This window comes from Macaca fascicularis, chromosome 3 (assembly GCF_037993035.2).
Source record: "Macaca fascicularis isolate 582-1 chromosome 3, T2T-MFA8v1.1".
Lineage (NCBI taxonomy): Eukaryota > Metazoa > Chordata > Mammalia > Primates > Cercopithecidae > Macaca > Macaca fascicularis.
In genome coordinates, this window is record NC_088377.1 from 93,895,158 (window position 1) to 93,912,511 (window position 17,354).

At 40.1% G+C, this 17,354-nt stretch overlaps 2 protein-coding genes across 6 annotated transcripts in view; one reads left to right on the forward strand and one right to left on the reverse strand.

Annotated features, from left to right (window-relative positions):
* The window catches only part of ANLN (anillin, actin binding protein), a 65,456-nt gene extending 51,434 nt beyond the window's left edge, over positions 1 to 14,022 (reverse strand). For 4 of the 5 annotated variants that reach the window (XM_005549800.5, XM_005549799.5, XM_005549798.5 and 1 more), the window contains exons 1-3: positions 13,839 to 14,022; positions 7,548 to 7,701; positions 4,587 to 4,901 (exon numbers count right to left, since the gene is read on the reverse strand). In XM_005549800.5, coding sequence (XP_005549857.3) covers positions 4,587 to 4,901; positions 7,548 to 7,701; positions 13,839 to 13,856 — 487 coding nt within the window. In that variant the 5' untranslated portion in view covers positions 13,857 to 14,022. The remainder of the gene's footprint in view (positions 1 to 4,586; positions 4,902 to 7,547; positions 7,702 to 13,838) is intronic. The other variant, XM_065542130.2, reaches the window with a different exon arrangement.
* The window catches only part of MATCAP2 (microtubule associated tyrosine carboxypeptidase 2), a 66,832-nt gene continuing 63,232 nt past the window's right edge, over positions 13,755 to 17,354 (forward strand). Inside the window, exon 1 of the mRNA XM_005549793.5 lies at positions 13,755 to 13,916. Within this exon, the coding sequence (XP_005549850.3) occupies positions 13,809 to 13,916 (108 nt within the window). The 5' untranslated portion in view covers positions 13,755 to 13,808. The remainder of the gene's footprint in view (positions 13,917 to 17,354) is intronic.

Below are 17,354 nucleotides of genomic sequence, written 5' to 3' on the forward strand. Positions count from 1 at the left end.
GAGGCGAGGCCGTCTCAAAAAAAAATAAACATCCCCTCATTGATATACATCCTCTTTAACTACTGGCCCTCTTTCCCTACACAATATTCACTCACCACTTAACTCACTCAACTGAACTTCTGCCTGTACCACTGCCCTGAAGTTGGTTTTGTCATTGTCACTAGATGCCAGTTCACACTTTGCAGGCTTTGTATTTCTTGACATCTCTAAAATATATCACTCGCTTTCTATTTGTGACATCATTCTCTACTGTCCTTCCTGGCTTATCCTTCACAGTCTTCCAACTACCAAATACCTCCATTTGGCTCGCCAAGATTCCCAAATAACATATCTGAAGGTGAAATTGCCCTGAACATATTCCTCCTCATCTTAGGAAAAGACATCGCTAACTATCCAGTCACTGGGGCCAGGAATCTGACCTCTTCCTCCCTTCTCCCTCATCCTCCACCATCCAGTCATTAGGTCCTAGAGTCTGTTTCCTATATCTCTCAAATCTAGCTTCTTCTCTTCATTTCCACAGTCCTTCACTCTTTGCAACTAGATTATATTTTACTTTATTTTATTTTTTAAGAAAGAGTTTTGCTCTTGTTGCCCAGGCTGGAATGTAATAGCACGATCTCGGCTCACTGCAACCTCCGCCTCCTGGGTTCAAGAGATTCTCCTGCCTCAGCCTCCCGAGTAGCTGGGATTACAGGCATGCACCACAGAGTATAGTCACAAGAGCTAGAGGTCTTATTAAGCCCATTCCTAAAACATGACAATAAAACTGTCATCTGCTGATAGGACAGTGCTTATTCTAGGGAAAATAACAGAGGTATATAAAGGATATTGCAGGGGGTCAGGGAGGCTTTTCTGGAGGAAGAGACTCCTTAACCTGGACTCTAAAGGACAACTGGCTTCAGAGAATGGAGATAATCTAGTCAGAAAAACAGAAATGTATGGAAAGCAGAGGTAAGTAACATGAGCAGAGTGTGTGTATAAGTAGATCCTATTCTGGTGTTTAAAGCAAGCAGTAGAAAAGCAAGAGTTACATTTTTTTTTTCCATTCTGAATGTGTCAAAATAAAGAGATACGTTTGAAAAAGCAGCAGGTCCAGATTGGAATTTAATCAGTTGATGGGGAGGTCCTGGGAGAGTTTAAAGCAGAAGCAGGCAAGTGTTTTAGAAAAATCACACTGGTGTGAGAATTGAGGAGGGACTGGACAGGGCAGAGGTTTGAAGCAGGAAGAACAGTTAGAAGGCTAATATTATAATCTAGGTGCAGGCAGGATGTGGTGGCTCACATCCCAGCACTTTGGGAGGCTGAGGCAGGCGGATCACCTGAGGTCAGGAGTTCGAGACCAGCCTGGCCAACATAGTGAAACCTCGTCTCTACTAAAAATACAAAAAATTAGCTGGGTGTGGTGGCATGCACCTGTAATCCCCGCTACTTGGGAGGCTGAGGCAGGAGAATCACTTGAACCTGGGAGGCAGAAGTTGCAGTGGGCCAAGATTGTGCCACTGCACTCTGGCCTGGGCAACAGGGCAAGACTCCATCTCAAAAAAAAACAAACAAAAAAAACAGCTTTATCGAAGAGGCAATGTAATAGCTCTCTTGATTCCCTGTGCAGAGCAGGGCAGAGAGTAGCAGTTTAGGGCAGTTTTACAGTCATATTTATACCTACTCTTAATTGCATGCACATTAAGCAGCAGCTTATGAAGAAATATCTAGGGAAGGGATAGTAACTTTTGGGTCATTGCCATGGAAAGGGGTGGTAACGCCTGGGTGTTGCCATGGCGATGATAAATTGACATGGCACACTGGTGGGCATGTCACTGGAAAGCTGCTTACCCCTAGGCCCTGTTTTAGCTAGTCCTCAATTTTTTTTTTTTTTAATTTCTTATTTCTTTGTTGTTGTCATTTCTCAATCTTGTTCAGTGTCCAAGTCCCACATCTGGAGTCAAGTCCTATCTCTTACCTCACCACTACTAAAATAAATAGGTATTGATTGATACCATAGACTATGCTATGTGCCAAAAAACATCAGGTGGCCGGGCGAGGTGGCTCACGTCTATAATCCCAGCACTTCGGGAGGCCGAGGCAGGTGGATCACCTGAGGTCAGGAGTTCAAGACCAGCCTGGACAACATGGCGAAAGCCTGTCTCTACTAAAAATACAAAAATGGCCAGGGGCGGTGGCTCACGTCTGTAATCCCAGCATTTTGGGAGGCCAAGGCGGGCAGATCACGAGGTCAGGAGATTGAGACCATCCTGGCTAACACAGTAAAACCCCGTCTCTACTATTAAAAATACAAAAAAAATTAGCCAGGCATTGTGGTGGGCACCTGTAGTCCCAGCTACTCGGGAGGCTGAGGCAGGAGAATGGCGTGAACCTGGGAGGCGGAGCTTGCAGTGAGACAAGATGGCACCACTGCACTCCAGCCTGGGCGACAGAGCAAGACTCCGTCTCAAAAAAAAAAAAAAAAAAAAATTAGCTGGGTGTGATGGTGTGCACCTGTAATCCCAGCCACTCGGGAGGCTGAGGCAGGAGAATTGCTTGAACCTGCAAGGTGGAGGTTGCAGTGACCCGAGATCATGCCACTGCACTCCAGCCTGGGCAACACAGTGAGACTCTGTCTCAAAAACAAAAACAAAAACAAAAAAATCATCAGGCAGGTCATAGGAATTAAGAGCTCTAAAGTGAAACCATTGGGATTTGAATTTGAGCTGGCTAACCAGGACAGGTTTATTAGCCTCTATGAACCCAGTTTCCCTCTTCTATAAAATGAAGATAAAAGTAGTTTATATCTCAAGATTATAAGAATTAAAAGCTATTAGAATAAAAAAATTTACATTAAAATAAAAAATATTTGCAATGCCTAGCATTTTACATACTGTTTGCTCTTGCGATTATTATCATCACTGTCAGAAAACATAATCTTAAACTCTCTGCTAATTCTTATCAAAATTTCAGTTAAAAGAAAAGAATTGATATGTATGGAAGACTGCCTGAAATACATGTAGTCCACCTGGTTTAATCCAGTCTAAAATAGCTGTCATCTATCCAGCCCCATTCTTCAGATCACTTGATCTCAATTCTGGCTATGTATCAGAATTACCTAAAGAGCTTTAAAAAAAATAAGACAAAAGCACACCTTGGGGTTCCACCACATTTCTGAAATTCTAATCCTATGGTCTATGTGATTCTGATACAATCAGCCAGGCTGAGAACCACCTAAGGAATGCTTCCTTGGGTGAGGCCCAGTAGCCACTGAGCTGTCTGCAAGCACCGTGGGGTCTACCTGCACTGTGCTAGCTTACTTTAGAAATGCTTCTACTGCCAGGTGCGGTGGCTCATTACTGAAATCCTAACACTTCGGAGGCCAAGGCAGGCGATTACTTGAGGTCAGGAGTTCGAGACCAGTTTTGCCAACATGGTGCAACTCCATCTCTACTAAAAAATACATAAAAAAATTAGCTGGGCATGGTGGCACACACCTGTCATCCCAGCTACTCAGGAGGCTGAGGCACGAGAATCACTTGAACCTGAGAAGCGGAAGTTGCAGTGAGCCAAGACTGTGCTGCTGCACTCTAGACTGGGTGACAGAGTAAGACTCAGTCTCAAAAAAAAAGAAAAGAAAAAAGAAATGCTTCTACTGAGCTTGGAGCCAGGACATCTGCCTATCTTGAGAAACCTTATAGGTTTCTTAGCTCCCACAAAGTCATATTTAAGGACACATGAAAGAAAGTTCTCTCAGGTCTTACTGCCAAATCTCAAGTCTTAGTGCCAAACATGGTTCTGCTTTTAGCTTGTTAGTCACGTAACTGATAAGTGTTTCACGTCTTCACATGGGCCACTAGCAAAAGGAAGACTTTACAGTCTGCATTTAATAAAATGACTTTACTTTTCACTTCTTTGTTTTTCCTTCCCGTATTTTCTCTTCACCTTGACTTCTTTACTTTTCTTGTTTTGTAATACAGATATTTTTATAAGTCATCTCAAGGCTTTGTTTTCTTTTGTAACAAGGCAAGCGATAAGTGAAATTGATCATAGCATAAATAACTCTGTTGCATAATTGCTGCTTTACTTCTCAGGTTCCCCTTCTGATGATAGGCTCATGAAAGGCAAGGATCAAGTCATTTCATTCGTTTCCAGCACTGTGCATAATAATATAATTTGTAGGTGCTCAATTTATATTTTTTGACATTTTATTTCTCCCCTACCGAACAGCATTGCATACCTTAGTCCCTCAAGTTTATTTAATTATTGAATCCATGAAATAGGATTTCTTTAACATGGAGCTGAGGGTCAGCAATGCTAATGACACGTATAGTTTGTTCTCAACTATATTTCGTTGCAGATATTAAGGTAATGCATAAGATCAGGTTTCTACGAACTAGTCCAAGAACCTCACTGTGATCTACTTCAGTTTAAACAAAACCAACGTATACTACTGGTAGACAAACCATTTGCAAGCAAAGGATACTCAACATATAGATAAAACAAAAGCATTTACTTTTCATGAGTTAACTGATAAAATGTTTAACATACCAAACTGCATCTTATTGGAACAGATGTATGGGCCATACCATCTATACAATTCATACCTGTCATATCATCATTATCCCAACGGCGCCGTTGCTCCGCAAGTTTTTGCATACGTGTTTTAACTGAGGAGGCTGCAGTTGCTTCCAATCTTGAGTTCAGCCCTCTCCTCATGCCCAGCAGTGATGCCGGGACAGCCACAGAATCATTGACGGTATCTGCTGCTTGTGGCTGCACCTGAGGAGACACAGGACTTGGAGAACAAGATTTTGCAGACGATGACTCAACTGGTTGTTTATTTTCCAAGTTAGAAACTTCTACTTCAGTGTTGTCAGAACAGCGTTTTTTTGATGGTGATGGTTTCGTACAAGATTTCTCTACATTAAAAAAGAGGAAAAAAGACATTCAAAATTTGCAATTTCTCACAGCATGAAAAACTTGAGGGTAGATACTTAACAAATTAATAAAACATCACCCCTCCCTATTCTTTTAAATGATTTTAGTTACAACCAGAAATATGTAAAACCCCATTCTCTTTCAGCAACTTAGAAATCTGATATGAAAGATCTTTTCAAGCAAACATAATTTATGGTATAAAAACCTTAATGAAAAGATATTTAGAGCTAAGCTATGGGGATGCAAAGGCATAAGACGGATGCAATGGACTGTGGGGATTTGGGGGTAAGAGCGGGACAGGAGCAAGGGATAAAAGATTACAAATATGGTGCCGTGTATACCGCTCAGGTGATGGGTGCACCAAAATCTCACAAATCACCACTAAAGAACTTACTCATGTAACCAAATACCACCTGTACCCCAATAATTTATGGAAAAATAAAAATAAAGACATTTAAATAACATTTTCAAAATATATTGCGTAACACTTTAAATAGTGTTAAGACAATAGTAAATAAAAAGTGCATACACACAGAATAAGAAAGCATTCTAACAGATTTTAAAGATTATACAGCCTAATCACCTCACCTTCAAATAAGAAATATCAAGCCTAGAGAAATTCAGTTACCCACCTAAAGTCACACAGCTGAGCTAAGTATAGAAACCAGGTTTTCTGTTTTTGAAACTTTCTTTCATGGAAAATAACTAATAAGCATGGTTAGAAGGGCAATTGGCTTGAGGTTTAGGATTATGACAGGCGACAGAAAAAGTGACTGAATTATCTGGTCAATACCAAACAAATTCACCGGTACGGATATTTAACATTTCATATTTCAAGCTTCTATGAACACCTACAAAATAAATGAAAAAGCCCTAAAATTTAAAAAAAAAAAAAAATTATCATAACCATAAGGCATATTATTTCTAACTACAACTGAGTTTCAATATATCTCCTGGAAAATTAATATTTTAAAAGAATGTACATTTCGTATTAAGTCAGTTTCATCAATTGCCTAACCAAATGTTCTGGCAGTGACCAAAGTAGTATCAGGGATAAATCATGATTGCCCTTGTTGACATCAACCTAAGTAAATATACATTATGAAACTTTCTAACCTATTTTTTCCCTACTCCACTTTTTTGTCTCTTTTTTCTTTTTTTGAGATAGGGCCTCACTCTGTCACCCAGGGTGGAGTGAAGTGGTGCAATCTCAGCTCACTGCAGCCTCGACCTCCTGGGCTCAAGTGATCCTCCCACCTCAGCCTCCCGTGTAGCTGGGACTATAGATGTGCCACCATGCCCAGCTAATTTTTGTATTTTTTGTAGACAGGGTTTTGCCATGTTGCCCAGGCTGGTCTCCAACTCCTGAGCTCAAGCACTCTGCCCACCTCAGTCTCTCAAAGTGTTGGGATTACAGGCGTGAGCCACCACACCTGGCTCTTTTTTCTTTTCTTTTCCTTTTTTTATTTTGGAAACTTTCTAATGTTTTGTAACTCATTTATGGATCTATTTACTATGAACACACCTAATAATTTTTGAAAGTGTTCCTGCTGTAACATGCAATACCATCTGGAAATACAGAATTATTCTAGTTTACAATTATCTAAAACAGTAAATGTGAACTTCTACCTAAACATCAAAATGTAGTTTTGAACTTCTATCTAAGCATCCAAACACTAATTTTCAAATACATAGCACTCAATAGTACAAACCCATCTCACAGGGAAAACAGAAGATCCTGGACTAGGGACAGGCCCCTATTTTCCTGGCTGAATACCATATAATATGTAATGTATTTCCTTCGCTCTCCCTTCAAAATGGATAAATGTATGAACACTAATTTTTGTTCTATGACTAGCTTCCAAAATAACTGAGCTAGCCCATGTACTCTTCTCTTTAAAATTGGTTTTCCCTCTGTAATTTTTTTCTATATTTTATTTTACAGTGGTATTACAGTATTTTACAGACGTACTAAGGAAGATTATTATCTCAAGACTATTCCACACTCCAGGAAAAGACTAAGGAGGCTGGCTGATGCTGGCTGGGAATCCCAGGATTGAGGGAAGAGTAAGACTACAGGTGAGTTTGTGTTTGTGTTTGTGTTGTGTGTGCTTGTGTTTAATTCCACCACTTCCGGAGATTTAACAACCTACACTTTAGAGTCAGTTCAGCAAATAGAGGGTGAAAAAGGTGCATTAAATGTCAAGCACTGGCAGTGTGCCTTCCATTGCCTTGCTAGTACCAGAGACACCATCCACACTCTGTGGCCAGCTGTTCTGCCACCTCTGGGATAAAAAACTACACACTACTGTAAGCATAAATGTTACCCTACTCCTTTATTTTTCCTCCCTTGAAGTTTTAAGGATAACTTCAGATTGGAGAAAATAAAGTTCAATCAATTAATTTGAAATATTTGTTAGAAGAAACTCTGTTCCAACCTGATGGGTTCTAGGCCTAATATAATAACTCTGAAATACAATAGAAGGCTGTTATTTCCCCCAGAGGCTGTTACATTTGTCTCCCAAAGAGCTTGGTTCTTCTATATGCTAATGAAATGTCTGGGGCTTGTCTCCTTCAAAAGAAAAAAAAAAAAAGCAAATGTTATTTTTCCCCACAAAGTCTATTACCTTCACTACCAGAGAGGGGCTGCTGGTTACTTGCTTCTGAAAGTGGCTGTCTGGCTCGCTTAGCATGAGTCATAGACCTTGGAGCTGCTGTGGGTCTCTCAGCCATTTTTCTCTGAAGATTCTCTCGCCTGGCACGGGTTCGCTCCAGCAGTTTCTACCCAAATAAATATATCAGTGTTAAAACGCAAGTTTAATCAAAAGTTCATAAAATTGCAGTATCTTCTAAAATCACCAATTGCCACATAGGATGACAGTTAAACACATTTCAAAAGTGAATCCTAAGCAATTACATCAAGATTCACTAAATGAGCACCCCAATGTCGTAATTATTATAGGAACATTACACGGGAAATAAAATGTGTAAAGTTACTTATATAAGATTTTTAAAGGCCACAAATTCTTTCTGCTTTCATCAAAAGACAGAATCTATTTCTTTACCCTTGAATCTGGGCTGGCCTTGTGATCTGCTTTGACCAATAAAATATGGCACAAGTGATATTGTGAGACTTCTAGGCATCAAGAGATTTTACAGTTTGGGGTCTCTCTCTCTGCCACTAAGTGAACATGCCCAGGTTAAGTCTATTAGAGACACATGGCCCAGCTGATGGTCAGTATCAACTGCCAAACATGTGAATAAGGCCATCCTAGACCATCCAGCTCCAGATAATCTGCCAGATCACTGAAGATTCCTGCATGACCACTGGAGAGACAAGCAGAAGAACAGCCCAGCTGAGCACAATACAAATTGCTGACCCACTGAATCCTGAGAAAATAGAGTATTGTTTTAAGCCACTATGGTAGGCAAAATAATGGTCCCTCAAAGATTTTTTGTCCTAATACCCTAAACCTCTGAATATGTTGCCTCACAGGGCAAAAGAGACTTTATTGATGTGATTAAGAATCTTTAGATGGAGATAATTCTAGATTATCTGGTCAGGCCCAACATAATCAAAAGGTCCTTACAATGGAAAACAGAGAGGCAGGAAGATGAGAGTCAGGGAAAATATGACAATGGAAGCAGAGGTCAGAGTAATGTGATTTGTGGCTTTGAAGATGGAGGAACGGGACAAGCCAAGATATGCAGATGGCCTTTAGAAACCCAAAGTTAGGAAAGAGATTCTCCCCTACAGCCTCCAGAAGAAACACAATCCCACTGACATATTGATTTTAACAAAGTAAAATCCATTTCAGATTTCAGAGTGAGACTCTGTCTCTAAAGAACTGTAAGATAATGAATATGTTATTTTAAGCCACTAAATTTGTGATAAGTTGTTACAGCAGCAAAACTAACATAGCCCCTAAAATCTGGGATGGTGGTAAGCAGCAAGAGATAAATAACATATTAGTCCTTTGAAAACATAAAACACTTCCTAAGAGGAAAGAAAAACAAAATAGTCTTACGTTTTATTTAATTAAATATTAACATACAATAAAATGGTTTTAAATTGAAATCTTAGCCATTGCATAAAGTCATGAATACTCCTTTCTACTCCAAATCAACTGATGTTCCTATTTTAAGTCAATTTAAGTAAATCTCAAACACAAGACCCTGTGAAACAATTCATTTTCTTTCAAATGCACACAACTAAAGGAGGTATGCAGATTATTATTACCGCCTTGCATACTCAGATACAGTAGTTAGTACAGGCTGAAAAATTAAATTCCATTTGACTCTTTTTAATTCCTTAAAATAGAGTAACAATTTTTTTAAAATCTGAGTATGTAAAAGAAACATGAGCTAAATATGAAAGAAGGCACACTGTCTACTCTTCTTAAGAATGATTTCTAATTTAAAGTTCATTGAAAAAAATGACACTAAATTGAAATGCTCTAATCACTGAAAAAATAATTTATGAACCAAATGGCTTCCAAAACACAAGACCTTCACCCACTAAATAAAAGTCCTTCAAAAAATTCAAGAATAAGCATATTGTTTCACAAATCCATATATGTCTGATAATTTCTCCCATGATACAATATGAGAACTAAAAATAAAATACTAATCCTCTCAATCAACTGAACAAACCCCCTCTTGACGAAGGGGACCCCAGAGAAACCTTAAAAACTGAGTGCTCAGCCATGATGGGACAGGAGGCTGCATGCACCTTGTTATACCCCTCCTTTTGCTGTTTAGACACAATAACTGATGAGCATTAATGTTAGGTAGAGATCATAAGACTGACAGAAGGCTCTTTGTAGCAATAAGATATCAAATTATAAACAGGATCAAGCCTGGGCAACAAAGCAAGATCCTGTCTCTGCAAAACATACAAAAGTTAGCCAGGCCTGGTGGGGCACACCTATGGTCCCAGCTACCTGGTGGGTGGGGTGGCTGAGACAAAAGGATTACTTGAGCCCAGGAGTTCAAGGTTGCGGTGAGCTGTGATCGCTACCGCACTCTAGCCTGGGTAACAGAGTGAGACTCTGTCTCTAAACAAATAAATAGGACCTAAGGCCATGCCAGGCAAGGGTTAAGTCACAAACTCCCTACACTTAAAAAATAAACTGTCTTCTAAATGCCAAAGCTTTTCTTTTACTCTAGTAGCTGAACAAGCACTGACCTCAAGATAAGCAATAAATATTAAAATAATTGCAGCTCATCCGCCATCAATGACTAACCCTCGTGCTCCACAAGCTACAACTACAGCTTTAATTGGACAAGAGATTGATTTCGATAACTCTCTCTCAGTAAGAAGACCACCAACCATGAATTGGTTCTGAGGCTGCTCACTTGAATGCCTTCATGTCTCCACCTCACCTTTTTACATATAGGGCCCAACTATAATGTATTTACATATTAAGTCTTCATTCCAAAGTGAACATGGGATGCATGTAACCACATGTTTGCTCAGTACCCACCCATTGGGACCCCTTTTGTAAATACTCATAGCTCTGCCTATAACCTGTTGAATATGTATACTTGGCTAACCCTTTAGGCACACATTCCTGTTCCACCTTCTCCTCTCTTGAAGTGCCTGTTTCCAGTCTCTGCCCGAAGCTAGTAAATATGTTTCCCAGCCTGTCAGGATGGCCACACTGTAGATTGTAACCCTTTATAAGAAAGTCTCTGCTGGGCACAGTGGCTCATGCCTGTAATCCCAGCACTTTAGGAGGCCAAGGCAGGCGGATCACATGAGGCTAGGAATTTGAGACCAGCTTGGCAAACACGTCTCTACTAAAAATACAAAAATTAGCCAGGTGTGGTGGCGCATGCCTGTAGTCCCAGCTACTTGGGAGGCTGAGGTAGGAGAATCACTTGAACCTGGGAGGCGGAAGTTGTAATGAGCCAAGATCGCACCACTGCACTCCAGCCTGGCGAGAACAAGACTCTGTCTCAAAAAAAAAAAAAAAGAAAAAAGAAAAAAAGAAATAATGATTTCTTTCTAAATTAATAAATTTGTGATTTTTCAATTGCTATATCTATCACTTCCCAGATATAACACTAGCCTAATTATATTCATTCATAGACATGCCCACATTCCATTCTGGTCAGTTAGAACATTTGTGAGTCAGCACAGCCTCAGTTACCATGAGCAGTATGTCACAACAAAAGAATGTGATTTTGTCATTCAAACATATATGAACGTTCTATTGCTTATATTAGATTCAAAAATTTCCAGATTAAAAAAAAATTAATAGATATGCAAAAAGTTTCATAATCTGTGAAATAAAGCTATAAACACCAAAGGTTATTAATTTAAAAGAAATTATGTATCTGAAATATATAAACTCAATAGCTCAATAAATGTAAGTAGCCCTTCCTTACAGTATATCAGGAATTTTAAAGCTCTTTTAAATACAAGGTATATTCCTTGAAATATCACACCTTTCTCCCAACAGTGTAGGCATTAAAAAAAAAAAAAACTGCAATAACATATTCAAGAAGTACGATAGCCCACATGAATGAATCTCAGAAAACTGAAGCTTATAGTGCCTGAACAACTTTTGCCACATACACCCCAAAGTCATTTCTGACAAATTTTTCTAGGAGATTTCACTCATTTCCTTGCCTTCTTTAACAGAGTAGACTCAATATAAATTAACTTCTTATTTTCAATATGCTCTAGCAGCTCTTCCCCAGGGACTTTCATTTAATTCTGGAAAATAAGATAAATTCTACAATAAAATATGCTTCTGTGAAGTATTTTAATTATAGCTTTTTCTCTTTTAAGGTTTTTATAAAGAAAGTTCTGGATTGGTAGACTTTATTCTGGGTTTCTTTGTAGTATTCTTGTACTGGGATGACTATCACCTGTGAGCAGAGCTTCAAACTCTTGATGTTATGAGTAGTGAGTTTATGGTTTTGTCACCTGGGCGACAGTGCGGGACTCCGTCTTAAAAAAAAAAAAAAAAAAAGAGTGCCAGAACAGTATCAGCAACAGCAGGGAGGAAGGGCAATGCAAAACAGTCTTGTTTGAGGAAAAGAGAGTTTACCATGATTGTAACCTTTCTCAACTGGAGTTACCAAAACAATCAAGCCCTAATACCCTGGCGTTAATGTAATAGATTTATTTTCTATGTTTGCAGGGTGGCATTGAATTATCCTTGGGAGAACTGAGAAAATAGTCTCCCAATTTTCCTGTGTACCATAGTCTCTCAATTTTCCTAAGTTCCTGAGAGGAAACCCTGGTTGAGAAAGTCATTTTATACTAACTTTCAGTCGATAGACAAAGAACCGTACCAGTAGCTTATTTCACTGTGCAAATGTTATAAATGCTATAATTAAGCACCCAAGAGTTGGAATCAATTCAAGTAGTTCATTCATTACCTATTAAGGAAAAGATGTCTAAGCTGTTTTTCCAACTGCAAGTGATCTAGCTTTTCATAATATAAACCATACATATTTCTGAGCACATTCTAAAATGATCTAAACAGGTAAAGTTTCTTTCAATTGAGATTTGTACTACCTTCAGAATGACATTTTTAAGTAAAATGAAGTGCAATTTTCAGCCAACTTAAAAATGCTTTGTTCCTGTCTGTTACTTAGGAGGACACATAGGGCTGATGATTTAAGGAATCCTATTCTAGTTTAGATAAAATACACCCTTTCCGACCTCAGTGTAAGTGAAAGATATCTGGTGTATGACCAGCCCTATTTTAAGGCTAATACAAAAATATGCTCTCGGTTTTTCTATTAGAACCTTTAAGGAAGGTGAAAAAAATTGATGTATTTGTCCCAAGATGATTAAGAATTTGAAACAGAAAAATAGATTATGTCATGCTTGAATATAAGTAAACTCTAATTGCTGAAACCTGTAATTAATATCTTACACATAACTTACAGAATTATAATTACATCTCCCCGAAAGAATTACCACTCTTCACAGCATTTAAGTTTTTCAATCAGTGTAAACACAGTTTTAGGTCCACTTTGCAACACTCAAAAACTAACAGTTTAAAACTTGCACAACAGCCTGAAGAAAGAGGAACTGTCCTGGAATAAAAGGGAGTGGACAACTGGCAACAAAACACTCCCGAATGTGACAACGCAGTCTCCACAAAAGCTAAAATCGACACAATAACGATGTAACCCATATGCAATCTCAAAGGAACAAAAGATGAAATAAGTACTGTAATGACATGCCCCATAAACACCGAAAGGTTTATTTCTTTGCTCTAAAATCGTGAGCTGATAGTTGTGGTCGGCACACTTGCACTGTTTCCTTTCAATTAAAATGTCAGTCCCGGGTATGAACTTCTTCGCTAGTTAGCTGAACAATGGGATATCAAGGAACTACTGACTTTTTATGAACGAATGCAGTGGTTTCTAGCACCTGCTTATTTTAACGTTTTGCTGTCATGTCATTAGCATCTCTGCGAGCTGAGTGAACTCCGCAAATCACACATCCCACTGCCTTTCCCGGCGGCAGCCGCACTGAGTCACCCGCCCCGGACCCCGCCCTGCAGGGCATTCCAGCTGCTTCCAGCAGGACCCGTTCCGCAGGCCTGCGCCTCACTCTTGCTGGGCCAGGACTGCAGAGGACATGGTAAAAACGGGGGCTGAAAGACCTCTCACTACCGCCTTTTAGGACAGACTCAAAGCCTTCCTCCCTGAGTTTTATCTGTAGGACTGAAACAACAAAATCTCAGAGGAACCCACCAACCACAGCAGGCCGCAGCCGCGGCCCCTGCTCTGCATCCTCAGCCAATCCGACCCCCGCCCGCACACACTGCGCACGCGCACACACGCGCCCTCCGCCCTGTAGGGGTTCGCCCAGAGGTTGACAGAGGAAGGGGGGTGGGGGCCTAGAGCGGTGGGTCATGGCTGGCTGCACCGGCAAACTCACTCACCTCAGTAAACGGATCCATCGCCCCAGACGTCGGACTACGAGACGATGGAAACGGTGGTTCAAATTCAGGAAGAGAAAAGTGAGTCTCGGCTCAGTGTGTCTCCTGGAAAAAACCAGGAGTCTTGAGGCGGGGGAACTCTCCCACAACCAGCTGTCCTCTCCTCTCGGCTTCCAGTGTCGGACTCGGTCTCTGCAGCCGTTCAAATTTGAATTTCAGCGCCGAGCCGCGAGCATGCGCGCTGGGCGGAGCCGGGGCGCCCTCTCCCCGCCCCTGAGCTCGGTCACGTGGCCGCGCCTGGCCCAGTGGTTCCCGGGGCGGCCCCGCCTCCTTCCCGGCCCTCTCCCAGCAGCGGGGCGCTTCCTGCTCTCCAATCGCGTCAGGTTCTCGGCTCCACCCCCAACAACCACACATTCCACTCAGCTTTAAGGCGATTGCTTCACGCCAACCGCGTTTGGGCGTTCCCGCCTTCCTTCATTCCTGAAAAAAGTATTAAGACCGGGAGTAGTGGCGCATGCCTATAATCTCAGCATTTGGGGAGGCTGAGGCTGGAGGATTGCTTGGGCCCAGAAGGTCATGGCTGCAGAGAGCTGTGATCTCACTACTGCACTCTAGCCTGGGCGCCAGAGTGAGACCCTGCCTCAAAAAAGAAAACAAAGGATTAAGAGCCCTTGTGTTGGCCGGGCGCGGTGGCTCACACCTGTAATCCCAGCACTGTGGGAGGCCGAGGCGGGCGGATCACGAGTCAGGAATTAAAGACCAGCCTGGCCAACATGGTGAAACCCCGTCTCTACTAAAAATACAAAAAAAAAAAAAAAAAAAAAAATAGATAGGCGTGGTTGCGCGTGCCTGTAATCCCAGCTACTCGGGAGGCTGAGGCAGGAGAATTGCTTGAACTGGGACACGGGAGGCGGAGGTAACAGTGAGCGGAGATCACACCACTGCATTCCAGCCTGGCCTACAGAGTGAGACAGAGAGCCCTTGTGTTTCAGGTGCTCCTAGCCCGTTGGCCTTCAACAGCTTTGTTTCCCAGGTCACACCCAACTCCTAGTCCCCAAAAGGGGGACTGCAGGTCTGGCCCTCAGAAAAGGCAGGTCTGGTGGGTCCCCGACACTCAGCCAGTGAAATAAAGCTAAAATTGATAGACTGTGAAGGGTTCATGCACAGTTTTTTATTTTAAATTCCATCCAACTGTGTACAGTGTTAGAGCGGGAGGAATTCTGACAAGCCCTCTATCTAGTTCAATCCTTCCTTTTACAGCTGAGAGAAGGGACAACGGTAAACGTTAAAGGAACTTGTCCAAGGAAATGAAAACCCCGTTCTCAGCTCATGATCCGTTTTCCACACTAGCTGAGGCTGTGTCTCCTGCTTAATTTTTTGTACAGTACCCCAAATTGTAAGATAGATTACATAATTTCTGTATCAGAGTCATTTCTTCTATAACAAGTCTGTGCAGGTAAAGATGACAGTTCTTGATTTGTTCATCTGAAAAGTTAAGAGTTACTGTCCATGAGCTGAACAAAACAGAACTATTCCTCCCAACTAAGTGGTTTCAAAATGTATAATAACATGTCCATCTTAGCAGTCAGTCAACATAACAAAAAGTATTTACTAATATTTTTAATTTGAATTTTTGTCTGATAGATTGTGCGTAACTGAAATCAGGGCAAGGGGTAAGGGAAATATTGCTTGGGGTCAGGGCTCCACCCAGTTAGCCAAATCGGTTAACCCATGGGTTGTTTTTTTTTTTTTAACCTTTGTGGGGAGTCATGGACTCCTTTGAAAATATATTAAAACTGACCCTCTACCTAGAAAAATGACCATTTAATCATGAACTATTTAACAGGATTTTGTGAAGTTCATGGACACCAGGCCAAGAACTTCTGATTTAGCCTGTTTGTATTTTAGTTTACTCATCTGTATAACATGAATAATCATCTGCCCTGATTTCCTCAGAGTTATTAGGAGGGGCAGCTGAAAAATGGAGAGACATAATCCAAAAATATTCCGTAATAAGACACTGAGTGTGTAGTATACGGAATTATTAGTATTTAACCCAGAATGTGTTATTTATGAACAAAGGAAAAAGATACTTGAATTTTTTTCAAGTGTGACAGGAAAGGGGTGTATGTATTTGGGGTGTGTCTGTGTGTGTATGCATGTTTTAAAAAACGTTGGAAAATGAGTCATTAGAAATTTATGTAGCTGTTGTGCCTTCTGGCTATCACCATGAGCCTTAGTTTCTTTATATCTACCTCAACTAGATTCCAGTTAGGACTAAAAGAGGTAAAGCACTTAGCATAAGATAGCTACTCACAACATTTAGTGTATCTTCCCTCACCATCCCACTGTCCCACTATGTTTTTGGTTTCTACCTTTATAATGATGATGATAGTAATAATGGCAACCATCACAATTAAATAACTCCTAAGACTAAAACACCTACTGTGTGCCAGAAACTATGGTAGATATTCAAGTCTACTCTCCTAGGGCACTACAGTTGTCTCCTACTATACCTCCTTTCATTCTTAACCCCTGGTAGTTCATTCTTCAGTTTGTAGGCTAGCATGATTTTTATCTTTTTAAAAATTGTGTTATATAACAAATAACAAAAAAATTAAAAACAAAAAAATTATGATATACAACAAAGATGTGAATAATGAAACATAGCCATATATCAGCCACCTAACTTAAAAAAATATAAAACATCCCACATGTAATTGAAGTCTCCTGTGTGTCCTTTCCTATTCTCATTCATCTTCCCACTCTTCTGGGGTAAAACTGTCTTGATTTGATGTTTATCATTCCCATAGAAATATGTATACTTTTATCACATCTATATATATATATCCACAACAATATCTAGTGCTTTATATATAAATTTTATTTTCAGGACATAAGTCTTTCTGCAACTTTTTTTGGCCCAATAATATCTTTATGGGATTTATCCTCACTAATAACTATAGCTGCACTTAATTCATGTTCACTGCTAAATTATATTATACAAATATACTTGTAATTTATGTACCCATTATCCTGTTAATTGCCATTCAGCTTATTTCCAATTTTTCATTCCAAAGATCCCATGATGCCATGACTATCCCTTACATGCACATGCAAAACTTTCTCTAGAGCAGTATACCTAGAATTAGTAGCTTATTTCAGTATTATTACCAGATATTAAAAATTAACTGCTCTTCAAAATGTCATAACAATTAATACTCCAGTCAGTGGTATATGCCCCTGGCTGCTGCTCTAGTTCCTCCCCAATATGTGGGTACCTTTAAAATGTTGCCATTCTTGTTTGAGTGCCTTTCTTTTACCACTAGTGAAGGTGAACAGGATTTTGTATTTACTGGACTTTCAATTTTCCTTTTCTGTGATTTTCAACTTTATATCCTTGCCCATTTTTCTGTGCAATTATTTGCCTTTTCCTTATTGATTCATAGGGTTTTTGTTGGTTGTTTACTATTTTCTGGTAAAATAAACTTTGTTGGTTTTTTGGCTTGCCAATTTTTT